The 15,789-nt window shown below is 39.4% G+C and overlaps 2 protein-coding genes across 4 annotated transcripts in view; one reads left to right on the top strand and one right to left on the bottom strand.

Moving 5' to 3' along the window:
* The window catches only part of LOC135222649 (rho-associated protein kinase 1-like), a 298,624-nt gene that overhangs the window by 27,647 nt on the left and 255,188 nt on the right, over window positions 1-15,789 (bottom strand). The gene's annotated exons all lie outside the window — the stretch shown is intronic.
* LOC135222647 (uncharacterized) overlaps window positions 3,376-15,789 on the top strand; it is a 205,852-nt gene continuing 193,438 nt past the window's right edge. The window contains exons 1-2 of one of the 3 annotated variants that reach the window (XM_064260786.1): window positions 3,376-4,346; window positions 9,577-9,787. In XM_064260786.1, the coding sequence (XP_064116856.1) occupies window positions 9,773-9,787 (15 nt within the window). In that variant the 5' untranslated portion in view covers window positions 3,376-4,346; window positions 9,577-9,772. The remainder of the gene's footprint in view (window positions 4,347-9,576; window positions 9,788-15,789) is intronic. The other 2 variants (XR_010316304.1, XR_010316303.1) reach the window with 2 other exon arrangements.

The following is a 15,789-nucleotide window of genomic DNA, read 5'->3' as shown; positions in this document are numbered from 1 at the left end:
ATCTTTGCAACGCATGGTTTGCCAGAAAGAATAGTGACAGACAATGGCCCACATTTTACTTCACAGGAGTTTACGGAATTTCTGAATGTAAATGGTATACAACATACATTATCAGCAACTTATCATCCATCCACGAATGGTGAAGCAGAAAGATTTGTTCAAACATAGTATGACGTGTAGACAAGCAAATTCTGGTAGTGTAGCATCTCGCATTGCAAAGTTCATATTATCCTATAGAACAACCGTACATAATACTACGGGTGCAACACCAACTTATTTGTTGATGGGGAGGAGGATCAGGAATAAGTTAGATCTAATGTATCCAAGCTTGCAGTCAGTTAGAACAGAAAGGTTATGATCAAGTAAAAGAAAACTTCCCAATGTAAGACATTTCGCTCCTTCAGGTTGTGTCATGGTCAGATCATACAATGCACCAGAAAAATGGGTACAAGGAGAAATTGTCAGGAAGATAGGTAATTTACATTATGATGTTGATATCGGTGGAAAGATTGTAAAACGTCAAGTAGATCAGTTGCAGTCATTTAGTACAAATCATACAGAAGTACAAGTTTCAAATACCTCAGACTTAAATAACTCAGATGTGCAAACTGCTCACCAAGATGTTCAACCACCAACTGTAAATAGAGAGAAAAATCATGCAACAGCTCAGAACACACCTATAGTACTTCCTAAAAGAATGGGTAAAGGAAAACCTCCTGAAAGATTAGATTTGTAAATGTGAGGAACATTTGTTTCTTGGTCACAGGTAAAGGGGGAGGAGACTGTTATATATGCAAGACGTTATGTAACGAGCGCGGGAAATCTTAGCTCCGCAGACACGTTCAGTTCAGAGCTATTGCACTGTGTTGCATAATGCGTAAATGTTATAAGTATAACCAATTATTATTGTGTTAGTATCGAGTCCGACACAGAGGCTTCGATCTTATAAATTCTTGTTATGATTCTATTATATACGCTTATTGTGTTTTGTATATTCAACTACCCCCCCGCCTTCAATGTAGTTTAAGCCAATAAACACAAGCAAGAAGATATTGCTTTATTATCGCCCTTCATCCCGGAACCTCGGCGACGAGAAATGGAATATTACCTCCAATAAGTGAAGAATTGTATCGGTCATATAACTAAAGCAGACCCAAAACAATGACGACAAAACAGACTCAAGATCGGAGACATAATAAAAGGAGAAGGAATAGGAGCAGGTGCTTCGGTAGAAGAAGCAAAACTAGTCTTACTTTCAGCTCTGAGAGCCGCCTTCCTCTTCCTATCCTTAATTATCTTCCCCGAGTGAGAAACAAAAACTTTCCACTGTAGTTCACTCCAATCCTTGCATTCATCACAAGTAGATTCTCTAGAGCACTCACAACCCCTACACTTAATGCACTTGGTGTGCAAATCATAAATTAACTAACCTAGTTTTGCACCCTCCGGCGCAAAACCTAACTACTGAAGGACTAGAGTCCGACATGATGGTAAGACCACAAAATTGCAGAAAAGAAATTCAGCTTCAATCCTACAAACACGGAGTTGAATACTTCACCGATATTGGAGAGATAATACTTCCCAACAAATGAAGAAAAAAGTCTGCACCGACCACCGATGTTCACCAGAAGCCAGCAGAGAACGAATTGATGTTACCTGGGCAGTTGTACCTGTAGCTCCCTCGAGTGGAGGGAGATGATGTCACCTACATCAGTGATGGCAGCGCCACCGAGGAAGTTTTGAATCTATTGTCTGCCATTCGTAGGGAACCTACAGCTGTATAATTGTTCGGTAAGACACTGCAATAAAAATCGCAAGTAACAACAGGCCTATCTCCTTCCTACCAGTAATGTGGAAGTGACTAACAGGTATCATCAGTGAAAGGCTATATAACTACCTAGAAGTGCAGCTATTTATAAGAGAAGAGATAACAATTTATGAAAAGAAAATAACAGAAGAAATAAGAAGAAACAAAAACAAAGAGCTCTGGGAAAATATTGGTAAATTAAGAAATAAGCAAAGAGCAAAAAAAGAAACTATACAATTATAAAATGAACAGGGAAGCAAGCTAAATGAGGCCTAAACAAAGGATGAATTAGTGAATTATTGGAGAACCATTTACAACAAACACGAAAATAAAATAAAGGAAATCTGGAACGAAGAGAAAAGGATGGAATATGAAAATGAATTGGCAGAAGAAGATATCATAAGAATTGGAGACTATAGATTCCCAAAAGTACTAAGAGAACACATGGACCTATTGATGGAATGCAAAAGGATGATAATCCCAATGCAGGAACCTCTGATAACCTAGGAAAAAGTCATAGCTTGTCTAAGTAAGCTCAAAGCTGAAAATGCTGCAGGCCCAGATGGAATCAAACCAGAGCTTTACAAAGCATTAATGAAGAGTAAAACCTGTTAGAAGTATTAGTTAGATGTTACAACAAAGAGCTAGAAATCAAAGAAAAGCCTGAATCTTGGAAGAAATCGAGAACGAAAATGATAGAAAAGAAAAGGAAACCAAGGGCTAAGGATTTAAGGCCTATAGCTTTACTAAATATATCATACTGAATATATCATGATGCTGATAAAAGACGAAATAGAAGTACACCTCAGACTGAATGAACAAGATCACGAATGCCAAGCAGGATTCACAGGAGGGAGTAGGATAGAAGATAATATCCTTACACTACAATATTGTGTAGAAGAGAGCTACAGAAATAGAAAACCATTAAAAGTAATAGCTATCGATTGCAGTAAAGCATTTGACTCAGTAAAACGAGAAGTTATGATCGAAGTCATGAAACAGTTCAAAATACATCCAAAAATCATAGAGGCAGTAGTTAATATATATGAAGGGGATAGCACAATAATAGACCTAGGGGAGGGAGTTGAACAGGAAATGGGAATTACTAGTGGGATTAGGCAAGGTTGCATAGGTTCTACTTCACTTTTCAAACTGATGACGTATTTAATAATTACGAAAATGGAGGAGGAAGGGACAGGATTTGAAAATGACTAGTAAAGATAGGGACACTTTTCTTTGCTGACGATGGATTAGTTTTAGCAAGTAATATAGAAGATGCAAGAATAAATATAAATTATAATAGATATAGGAAATAAGTGTGGGTTAGAGATAAATAAAGAGAAAAGCATCATCATTATTTTCAATATGAAGGATAACCCAGAAGAGATAGAGAATATAAAAGTGAGGGAGAACATAACATATTTAGGAATAAAGATAAATGATTCTAGAAATCTGTTTAAGCTACAGAAAAAGGAAATGTTGAATAAAGCAGAGAAGTACAGCCAACCTAACCTATTCCGTGATAGAAAAAAGCTGCAACAAAGTTCTAATAGGTAAAACATTCTGGAAAAATATAGCTCTACCATCAGTCTTATATGGAACCAATGTGGTTAATCTAACAGACAGAAATAGAAAAATTACAAAGAATGGAGAATAGGGTATACAGGAAAATATTAGGAGCATGTAGAAGTACAGTAGTAGCCACATTAAGGGGGGAGATAGGAGCATCTTCCATGAAAAGTAGAATTATGAGTGGGAAGATAAGCTATGTAAATAATACTTTAAATGGATGGAAAGAGATACTGAAGAAAATAATTACAGATATGCAAGAAAAGGAAAGAAAATGGTGGAAAAGTACATGCATGAAGTTAAAATAAATTTAAGAAAATTGGAAGGATTGTCCAGAACAGAAATAAAGGACAAAGCCAAAATATGGGACACAGAGAGGTGGAAAGAAGATTTGGAAGACTGTGAATATATATAAAGTGTGGAAAAGAAAAATAAAAGATGAAGAAATTTATGATAATTCTACTGGTTCAATACTTCTCTTCAAAGCCAGAACCAACTCTCTTAATTTAAATATAGCAAAAAGGCACCAGAATGAGAACACCTGTTGTCCTTTTTGCCATAATACAGTAGAAGATATATTTCATTTCCTCTTATATTGTTGCACTAATAGAGAAGAACGTGTTAAAGCAATGGCTACAGCAACCCTATGAGGAGAAGGAAAGTAACATAGTTGGAAAATTTCTATTTACAGATAACAACGAAATAAGAAAAGAAACCATATACTTGATGCGGGAAAAAAAAGAGAGAGAAAAAGGAAAGAGCTCATTAAATGAAAAAAACTCAAGATTAAGAGGCGCTGTTGCAATGGAATTGCCTCGACCCATAACTACTACTACTACTACCAAATTTGAACCATCTATTCTACCATCCTCCACTACAACAGAGAAAGCTCCACAAACCCGACGTCTTGAAGCAGAGTCTCCCTTTGTTTTGTGTTTGTTCTGAATTTAACGTGATCACAACGAACAAAGTAAGTATCGCAACATTGATTTACATTTCTGCATATTTAGGGCATATATAAGAAAAGGCAGGATTTAGGAGTAACCGGGATAGCGTAGGTGGAGTTGATAGCCGTGCTGGGCTCAACAAAATTCAGGGGACATGTGCCCACAGTGTAGAAGGGAAATAGGTAGGCAACAAAAGGCGTTAGAATGCGACAAATGTAGGGAATGGTTTCATACAAGTTGCGTCAATATCACTAATGATCAGTATGCTGGAATTCAGAGAGCTGTAGGTGTACTAATAAACTGGTATTGTGCAGATTGTAGGTAGTAAGTGTCGGGACCAGAAGAAAAGGGAGATCAAAGAACTCAGGGAAGAGAACCAGACGCTTAAAGGTAGACTTATACAAATAGAAATAACCCTTAGGGACATTAAAGAGTCCCTAGTCAAAGACATAAAGGAAGAGATTAGGGACATTAAAGAAACCCTAGCAAAAGACTTAAAGGAAGAGATCCTCAGCAGCAGTAGAATAAGGGAAACAATTCAGGAAGAAATAAGAGAGGCCCAGGACAAAGACAGAAGGAAAGAAAACCTAATCATATTCAACTAAAGGAAACAAAACTTGAAGCCAGATGAAGAAAGGTGCAAAGAAATTTTCACAGAACTTAACCTTAATAAAGACGAATGGAAAATTAAAGATGTAGGGTAAAAAACCGCATGGTACAGGGGTGGACCATGTACGATCAATGTGTACAACCCCAAGAAAAGTACATTATAATGCGTCCTGACACCGGAGTAGAGGTCTTTAGCTCCGTTTCTCACCAACAAGTCGCGTCTGATGCCCATCTCCGATGTCAGGACGCGTTATAATGTACTTTTCTTGGGGTTGTACACATTGATCGTACATGGTCCACCCCTGTACCATGTGGTTTTTTACCCTAGTAAGGTTAGGTAGGCCAAGACTGCAACAAGGACAAAACAATGAGATGATAGGCAGATCAAGGCCCAGACCACTTCTAGTGAAACTCAACCATGAGAGGGAAAAGTGGAACATATTAAAAAGTGCCAGACTGCTAAGGAATGCAAAGAAGGATATGTACAAAAAAATATTTATAGTTCCAGACATAACTGCTAAAGAAAGAGAAAAAGATAGCATATTAAGATCTGAATTAAAGAAAAAGCAGGATAACAAAGAGGAAGAATGGTTCATAAGTAAGGAAGAACTGAAGAGAAGGGAAAACTTTCAGGTGACTAGAATGCTATAAAAAGGAAGTCCAGGGGAATATAGATAGAAACAATAGAATTGTTAGAAGTGTAAATGAGTTAGAGGTAGGAAAATGTTAAGTACTAGATAGAATTGTAAATAATTTAGAGATAGGGAGTAATAATATTTTTAGGAGTGTGAATAATTTTGTGAATAATTTAAGAGTTAGGAGAAAATAGAATATCTAGTATTAATGTTAAGAGCTCTGAGGAAGGAAATAGAAGGGAGGTGAAGGAAGTAACTTAAGTAACAATCTTGACTATTAGACCTAGAAGAAAAAAGTTGTTTGCAAAAGATAGATAAATGGTAAGATGGTAGAAGCAATTTTGTATCAAGAAATCTTGAAATAAAGCTTATAAACACCCAAGGACTGACAAAAGCAAAAATAATCGAGCTAGTGGAGATAACAAAAGAAAACACAATTATGTGCACCACAGAAACACACTGTAAACAGCAAAAATTACTATTCCCAACAAGCATCAGAGTGGTAGACTCAATGAGAGATGAAAACGACACCAAAGGAGAGGTTTACTAATAATGTATAGAATCAAAGGAGAGATCCAGATAGAAAAAGAAAAGTCGGAACACAAAGACATTCTAATAGTAAAAGTTATAGAACAGCAATATTTAACATAATTCTGGTCTACATGTCAACTAGTGATAAAGAAAGAAATAAACGAATAATAAGCGCCTTATATGTAGCAATAGAGAAAGCCACAGACCTGCCGGTGATTGTCCTTGGGGATTTCAATGGGTATTTAGGTTTCATAGGGACACAAGAACTTGACCAAAATGGAAAATACGTTATGGACCTAATGGAAAAATATGACTTAACGCTATTAAATGGAGATCCCAGCTGCAAAGGAGAGAGAACCTGGAGTAGAGGAGATCAGAACAGCGCTGTAGACTTTGCCCTAGTCAACCAAATTACGTATAGAAACTATGAATGTATAGAGATAGATGAGGGAAAATATGAATATGACCTATCAGACCATCACCTCATAAGGTCCAATTCAAAATGAACACTAAAGTAAGGAAAACATTCAGAAATGAAACAAAAGAAATCAAATATTTGAAAGTTACAGAAGAGTCTACCAGGAAATACCTTGAATATATAGAGTATATAGTAAGACAACAAGACAGAAAAGGAGATCTAACCCAGTTGGAAGAAACAATGAGTGAAGCAAAAACAAATAACCTAGAGAAGATACTCAAAAGAAGGTTAAAGACCGGAAAGCAAGAAGATATAAAACCAGTATGGGTCACCAGAGAAATAAAGAAAGAAATAAGCCAAAGAAGGATATATAACAAATTAAAAAGGAAAGCCACAAGAATAGAAGAAAAAAGATACTATGAAGAAGCATATCTTAAACAAAAACAAAAAGTACAGATAATAATAAAGAAAGCATATGAAGAATATGAAAATGTTGGAAATGAGATAATGAATGATAAAAATAGACAGGAAAATCTGGGAATATATAGACATGCTGAGAGGAAAGACCACATCAGATAAAGAATGGATAAGAATATTCGATGAAAATAAGCAAGAGATGGAGGACGAAACCCTAGGGAAAGAGCTGGTAAAATTCTGGGAAACAATATACCAAAAAGAAGAAAACAAAATAGAAGAGATAGGGAATGAAAGCAAGAACGAACAGTACAAACATGACATGGAAGAAATAGTGAAAAGATTAGGGCAGCAGATGAAATGCCATATATCTTTAAGGGAACATATGCATGGAGTGTATGACCTAACAGAGACAGAGATTAGACCCATGGAAGAAATCAACATAACAGAAGAAGATGTAGAAAATCAACTTGAGAAAATGAAGGCAAATAAAGCACCAGGGCCAGATGGAATGAAGCCAGTTCTGTTCAAACTACTCTTATAAAGTAACAACCTTAAAAAAGAATTGGCAGAATGTTTAAACAACATACTGAAGGGCAGGACAACGCAGAGAAGTTGGTTTAAGTAAAAAACAGCACTTACGCCCAAAAAACAAAACCCCACAGTCAAAGATCTAAGGCCAATTGCTGTAACAAATGCATCATATAAAATTTTCTTGGGGATCCTGAAAACCAAAATAGAAAAACATATTAGAAATATAGGAAAAATGAAGGAACTACAATCGGGCTTTACCGCACAAAGGAGAGGAATTGATAATTTATATATCTTACAATACTGCATACAAGAAACGTACAGAAGAAAGGACCCATTATTTGTAGTATCAATAGACTTCCAAAAAGCATTTGACTCAGTTAACAGAAAAAAGCTCATTGAGGTCATGATGAAATATAGGCTGCATGCAGAAGTAATAAATGCAGTTGCAAAGAATACAAATGATGTAACAAGCCTATGCCTTAACAATATAGAACAAAAAGAGTTAAATGTAACTAATGGAATAAGACAGGGATGCAATGGCTCAACCATATTCTTTCTACTAATAATGTACCTGATAATAGAAAAATTAGAAAATACAACAGAAGGTTTTAGAAATGAAGTAATAAGGATAGTGGCACTATTATATGCAGACGACAGATTAATACTAGGACACTCACTAGAAGAAATAACAAAATCAATAAAAACCCTCATGGAAATCGCAAGTGAATGTGGCCTAAACATAAACAAGGACAAGAGTAATACAGGCAGTCCTCGGGTTACGATGGGTTCGGTTTACGACGTTCCGAGGTTAAGGCGCTTTTCAATTATATATTCATCAGAAATTATTTCCAGGGTTACGACGCCTACAATGCTGATCTGGCACAAGAAATATGGCACCAAAAATGCAAAATAATCAATATTTGAAGGTCTTTTTGATGAAAACGCAATAAGAATGCAGTTTACTTAGTTTTCAAAGCACCCAAAGCATTAAAAGTAAGGTTATCTTAGGATTTTTGATGATGTTCTGGCTTACAATGATTTTCGGGTTACAACACGCCTGAAGAACGGAACCCTCGTCGTAACCCGGGGACTGCCTGCATATTAATATACAACGACTGGTACAGTATCGATGATGTGGAGAATATGGAGCACATAGAAGGAATAATAATAGTTAAGAAATTAAATACCTAGGAGTAACAATCAACAACATGAAAGACTGCTTCAGAGAACTGATAAAAAGGGCCCAAATTAAAGCAAAGCAGATGGCAAATATGGCTAATGCAGTCATCAATAAAAGCTGTAGCAGAGTAAAAATAGGAAAATTGTACTGGAAAGGACTAGTGATGCCATCATTCATGTATGCAATGGAAGTCATGAAACTTGACAAGAAAACTATAAAGGAATTTCAGAAGATAGACAATAAAGTATATAGAGCAATTTTGAAAGCGCCAAGTTACACAGCAAATTGTGCGTTAAGATCTGAAATAGGAGCCTCTTCCTGCCACTCAAGAGATATCAAGAATAAACTATTCAACCTGAAACATACACTGAAGAGTGGTGGAAATAGGCTCCTATATGAGATAACCATGGGTCAGTATGAAAAAAAAAAACCTGGATAATGCAAGTAAAATAGTATTTGAAAGAACTGAACATAAACTTAAGTAAAATTGAAGCAGTTAAAGACAAACAGTTAAGAGAAATAATAAACAATTGGGACAGAAAAACATGGCAGAAAGAAATTAATGAAAAGTCAACGTTAAGAATCTACAGAAAATATAAAGAAAACATAAGAGAAGAAATCTGGTATGACAACACTAAAAAAACAATGCTGATCAGTAGGGCCAGACTAAGTATACTAGGGTTAAATGATAGAAATAGGATAAAAGAAGAAGATACAAAATGTTTATACTGTGAGGAACAAAATGAAAATTTAGAACATTTCTTTCTTGACTGTCCAGCATACAATGAGATTAGAAATAGATATAGCTTTATGCAGCAACCATATCAAGAAAATAAAGACGAATTAGTATCAAATATACTCTTATTGGTAGTTCTACTGAGGGAGGAAGTGGAGAATAGGAAAGATTTTATAAAAGAAATGTGGTATTTCAGAGAGAAGAAACTCCAGCAAACACAAACAAAGGAGGAATAAAAGAAGCAAGGGAGCCGTTTCAAAGGCATATCCCACCTACTACTACTACCACTACTACTACCAACCGACATCCTGAGCTGAGAATCTGTCAAGAATTACTACCCTGATCATTTCAGTAGCTATTGGTGCGATAACGGTTGACATATAGCTAGTGGAATGTTTATGCGTAAGGTAAGTGTATTCCAGGAAAACACTGGATGTCTTATCAAATTTAATGAAAGTTAAACTTGAAAAGTCCTAGCCTAGGCTGATTTAAAGTGCAAAGTTTGCAACCGTAGGTTTAGCTGGCTAGCCTTGATCACGCTCAGATGTACCTGTCCGTCCACCCACGACCGTTCTACGGGTGAACGTCCACATGTAAAGAGTAGAACTGTCAATCCTAGGTCATTGCCCTCATTTCTCACCTAACCTTCGTCGCTGTGACACTAAGGGGAAACACCGCAGTGGATCCATCATCATCGCATGGATCAGTCGTATTCACTCGATATTTAATTGGTGAAACAAGAATAAAATTACATTTTTAAGCATACCATTCAAAAGGTTGATGTCTTTTGAAGTTTCATCAACATGATGTGATATATGAAAGCGTCATACGAACTAAAATAGGCATGTGAGGTTTTTGTAAAATATGTATTAATAAACATTACCTTAATATAATTTATCTAGCCCTAAATCCCCAAAAATCGCACCAAAATTTACCACATTGGCAACCCTGTTACCTCCTGTTCTGTCCGCCAGTTGGCAACGCTGTCGTTGACAGTTACAAAACCTTCCCTGAAAATCAGTTGTTAACGAGCGCTTGTGTTGTTTACATCACGGCCACTCTTTATAAATTTCCTAAACTTTTTGTGCCTTTAAAGCTCTCATTAATTGTTAATTTTGTTCATGAAACTTACCTGTCAGATATATATATAGCTGTATTTTCTGAAGTCCGACAGAATTTTAAAAACTTCCGACACACGCAGTGGTCGGCCAGGTGGTTAGTACCCATTCCCGCCGCTGGGAGGCGGGTATCAGGAACCATTCCCATTTTCTATTCATAATTTTTCTGTCGCCGGTGCTGGAAACACCTGTTTCCAGTACCTCCGTCTTAGATTTTGGAAACTTCATTGCCGCTAAGTATCCTAATTGTCTTTTAATTTATTTACTTGGATTTGTGGCTAGACATACGCTATCTTAAATTGATTTGAATTTGATTCATTTTTGCATAAGATATCTGAATCTAGTTAGGCTAGTTTCAGAGGGTGTTGTCTGCAAAGATAGGGTGTGGCTACCGAAAGCTTCGGTAGATCCGCACTTGGTATGCACGAGGGTAATAGATCTTGCTTCTTTGTTGAGATTTGTCATGTAAGGAGTGTGAGACTTTGTCTAATCCGTAAGGAAGACGTATGATTCGTATGTACGCAATTAATCCGTAAACATGTCTAATTCCGTAAGGAAAACGTATGATTCGTATGTACGCAATTAATCAGTAAACAAAAGTCAGGGTAGTGAACCTGCTAACCTTCCTGTAGACTTTTTTTTTGCCTAACCCTGTAGTATGGCCTACGGGTTATGAATATGTCTGCGAGAGGTGATCGCTCTCCTTCATTGTTGTGAAGAGTGCTACTTCTGTTATTGTTTCTCATAACCCTGTAATGTTGCCTTCGGGCCCTAAACAGTGTCTGTAGAGGTTATTGCCCTTTCTCTAATACTCTTTCGATTCGTATCTTAGAATCGAAAGTGCTTGCTTTAGAGAGCAATAGCGAAGTGGCTAAGTGCAGTGACAGTGCCCCTTGTGTAGTGGAGGGTGCGTCAGATCGGCCTTATTTCACCTCTAGGCTGGGACCTCTGCTTGACTCCCAGGACCCGGGGAGAGAGCATGTCGAAAGCCGAAGGAGGGTTACGAGGAACCCCCACCGATCTGGCGTGCCTTCGGCAGTTTCTGATGAAAATCCCCAGACTGCCTAAGTGCGTGCACGTGCACGAATCCTGAAGGATTGCTTCTCGTCCTCCGAAGCGTCCTCCCCGCGCAGGGGTTGGAGCTTTCGGAAGGACTCGCGCCCTCTAGATAGAAGCTTTATAAAAGAGGACGCTTCACGTCCTCTCTCTCTCGTTATGCGTTCCAGTGAGAAGTAAGAAGGCGAACGTCGCCTGATCACGTGTACGTCTTTCCACCGAGAAATATGAAATAGAAGTCTTAGTAGCAGGACGCTTTTGAGAGCGGACGTCCGAGCTTATTTGTTACTGTGAGGAATAAGAAGGCGTTCCCTGCCAGCGCCCCTCGTATTCTCACACGATCAACCCTTTTCCTGAGACTGTTTCGTGCAGTCGGATTTCTCTCGAGATGTATCTCGCTTGTTTTGACGCCTGTCAGGAGCGTGACGCTTTTCTGCACGCTTCTTTTTGACGCTCGGCTTGGACGGGACGTTTGGATGGACTCCAGGCGCGCGCGGGTGCACGCCAAGCGCGCACCAGTGGGAACGCCGAGCGCACTCCGCGCGCTCAGGCCCCCCCAGTTGGAACGCCGAGCGTGGGCTCGATGCTCGCCAGTGGACGCCGAGCGCGCCGCGCGCAGCGCACGCCAGGTGTGTCGCCTGGCTGAACGTTTCTATTGAACTCTTCAAGCTCTTGTTTACGATTTGGGCCTCAAGAATTTTTACCTCTACCTTTGGTGATACCTTATACCTCACATGCAAAGAATGTGAAGTAAGCAGTGCTTCGGAGGAAGCTTAAAGTGAACAGACAACTTCGTCTTCGAAACCCAGCAAGACCTCGGGTTTCGTGAATTCAAGAGGTCTCTGTCATATTATATTGCTTTTCGCAAAGGTGGATGGAGTTAAGGAAAGCTCTAGGGAAGATCTCGTTTTCTCTACCGCAGTCAAGACTTTGCGATAATGGCAGTTACGGGTTAGGTAAAGGCTCGATGTCCTGCACGTCAGGACTCTCGGCAATGTTCAGTAGGATTCTTGCAAAGGTACTCATCAAAAGGACGCTCTTCAGGAAAGCGCAAGATAGGACTTCTTTTGCCATACTGCCAATAAATTTTAAGCTTTAGCAGGCTTTAGTTGTGATACGGGAGAGGAAGCTGGTTGGAGAATTTTCTTCCTCTTCCCAGGATAATTTTGCAAGCTTTTTAGCCCATCTGAAAGGGTTTTTCAGATGATAGGTTTTGTTAGTTTCTAGTCGGGACTACGCTGCCGAATTGAACATCGTCGTTCTACCTGCCGTAAGCCTAGTCTCTTAACAGGATTCTTGCCCCTTCCTCGTTTGAGACGGGAATCGGAAAATAAAATGCTCGACTTCCTGGATTACGTTTTGTCAATTCAGTGACTTTCCCCATTGACAATATACTATCGTTTTGTCAAGTAAGTGGGTATCCCCTCATTGACAAAATATCTCCTTGTCCCGTAAATGGTTTAGTTTTCTCATTGACAAACATCTCATTAACTTGATATTGCGTAAGCGAATAAGATCTTATTGACAAGATTCGGAAGAGCTCTCATTCGTCATTCGCAGACTCGTACAAGAAATAGACTTGTAGACTACGTCAATGAACGCTTATGTCCAATAACATAAGAAGCTTGAGCTGACTGCTTCGATTCTCTTAAGTTTTGTTCATGAAACTTGCCTGTCAGATATGTATGTAGCTGTATTTCCGAATTCAGCTATATATATATCTGCCAGGTAAGTATGAACAAACTTTATTGTATCATAACAATATCATTTGCCTTGCGTTATTTTATTTCTGGTTGGTTCAAGTCATATACGCTTGCTGTAGTTACCTCTTCGGATGGCAACCGAGAGGTCTATTGTCTATTTTAAGGACATTTAATCGTTACTCTCCCTGCAGCCTTCCAGGAGTTTCCGATTTATCTTTTACCGTTGTATGGTAGTGTTCTGACGACACAAACGCATCTATATATTTAGCGTTTTCTGTTTCGCTTAAATATACCAGCTTGAGAGTCTATCTGCTCAAAAAATAACGGACCTATTTCTTCGTAGAATAGGGTAGCTGGCAACCCAGACATAAAGTTAAGAGACAACATTCGTAAGCTCGCTGCTGGCTGCTGCTGTCACGCTTGTGTCTGTCCTCCCTCCAGTCCAACCGAGCCACCAGTAACAGATCGTGCGCTGTCATGCTCAGTAGGTTACGTCCTCTCTCTCTTGCGGGGTATTGACTGACTAACCGTATCTCTGTGCTGGCTGTTACGTCTCTCCTGCGGGATTGACTGACTATCTGTATCTCTGCCTACAATCACGGACTTTAGCTAAGATTGAAGGGATTTCTTACGTGAATGAATAAACGTTGCATTCGTTTTGCCTTACTATGTTCAACAGAGTTATCTCTAATCCTTTCAGTGCTCGTTACCGCACGGTATAGAACTACGAGTCTACCGCAACATTGCACTTTTATATGCTCTCCTGCTTAGGCAAAGCGCAGCCTTATTAGGGAAGTAAGCATACTCGGGGAGGAATGGATGAGCTTGCTGGGAGGGGACCATTTCCTTCCTGAAGAAGTTTGTTTCCCTGAATAGACTGCAATTAAGATCACAGTTTTTTCCTACCGGGAAACTGAAATATTATTCAAGATCTAGGAATGATTCTGAACATCTCTCAGTGCGTCTATCACCTGAGGTGATAGAAAGAAGGTGCCGGACATCTGGATAGGGTTTCAAATGTCCTGGATCTTAATCTGAAAGAAGTAAAGCGATTCGTAGTCCCTCCAGTCCTCGAAACGAGTTTTTGGGAACCAGTGGTCCAGATCAACTCTCTCCGCTCTGAGTCTGACTACGTTCAGGCTATCGAGATGTTGACAGGAATAAGATTACCGTCTTCCATTTCCGTCTGAAGAATGGGATAAGCTGGCAGTCACAACTGTTAAAGAATACTACGCAAATATGTTGTTGACGGCCTTTGGGCTCAGAGATTTGCGTCTGTCAAACAACAAAGCCCTTTACGATCTTTGAGTTATGTGGAATCTCGAATCTCGCTCACCATCTACTTTTTGTCTCACCTGTTTTCTCGTAGTCAGACACTCGTGCGAGATCAGCGACATATAGTAAAGCCCTGAGTTTTCTTGTTGACGAAGTCGGTTGAGTTTATACACCCCCGATGATCGTGTAACATGAGACCAGGTTGGACTGTCAGGCATTCTTCCTTCGGGACTGAATCGCCTTTTTGCTCCTCGCTCCTTTCTCCTGGCACCAGAAGGCTCGAGTCAGGAGTTTGATTCGCTGACGACGTTGGGTTGCGTTGATACACCCCCAAGGTTTGCTTAGATTGAATCGCCCAGGCAGTCCAGACACTCATCCTTCAGCGAAGTATAGTACCTTATGGTCTTCAGGGTACAGCCTTGCTGTCCTTGATTCGTCTGACTGGTCAACTGGTCGGTCACCTGACTTTAGTACAGACGGACTGACTGTGCATGTCCAGATCGAAGCTTTCAATATGGAACTTAGACGTAGTCTGAAGTTCTTGATGTCAAAGCATTCGAACCTCTCCTACCTGTTAACTTCTTGCATGTGATCAGGAAGGCCTTCTTCTAACCACCCTAGATACGACAAAGAGGGTTAGTGAGATTTTAAGCCATCGTCACAAGTTTTGGCTTTGGAGAACACAAGGCGGTGTGCTCTCTAAGCCTTCCGTTGTGGCCTAAGAATGGAAACCTGTTTTGTCCTTGGGCCAGGAGCTTGGAAGCAAGGATGGCACAAGTTAGTGGGCAGGAGCCAGAGAGAGTCCTGTGCCCTGTCGGGTCTCTCAAGTTTTATCTACATAAAACTCAAGAAAGTCGAAGTCATTCGGGCAATCTGCAGTGTTCCGAAAAAGACCAGACTTGCCCAATATCGAAGAACACCCTGGCTTTAGTGTTTAAGGAGTTCTTTCAAAAATGCCTCCTTCATTGTGTTTGCACAAAGATTTGAAATTCTTTTTATCTGAATGCTCACGAGGTGAGGGCGCGGCCTCGGAAGCATTTCAACAGAGCATGGCACTCAGCAACATCCTGAGTACCATGTTTTAGCGAAGCAACTCTGTGTTCACTTCACACTCCCTGCGAGATGTGAAGATGGCATATGAGATCTGCTGCTCGCTAGGGCCATACGTGTCTGCAGACACAATCTTGGGGGCAAGAAGTACCACTCATCCTATCCTGTAGAAAATGGTTAGGAAGAGCTCTTAATTTAGTTGTTGAG

The sequence above is a fragment of the Macrobrachium nipponense genome, chromosome 8, assembly GCF_015104395.2.
Source record: "Macrobrachium nipponense isolate FS-2020 chromosome 8, ASM1510439v2, whole genome shotgun sequence".
Lineage (NCBI taxonomy): Eukaryota > Metazoa > Arthropoda > Malacostraca > Decapoda > Palaemonidae > Macrobrachium > Macrobrachium nipponense.
Note: the sequence above shows the minus strand (reverse complement) of the source record. Positions and strands in the feature narration are given on the sequence as shown.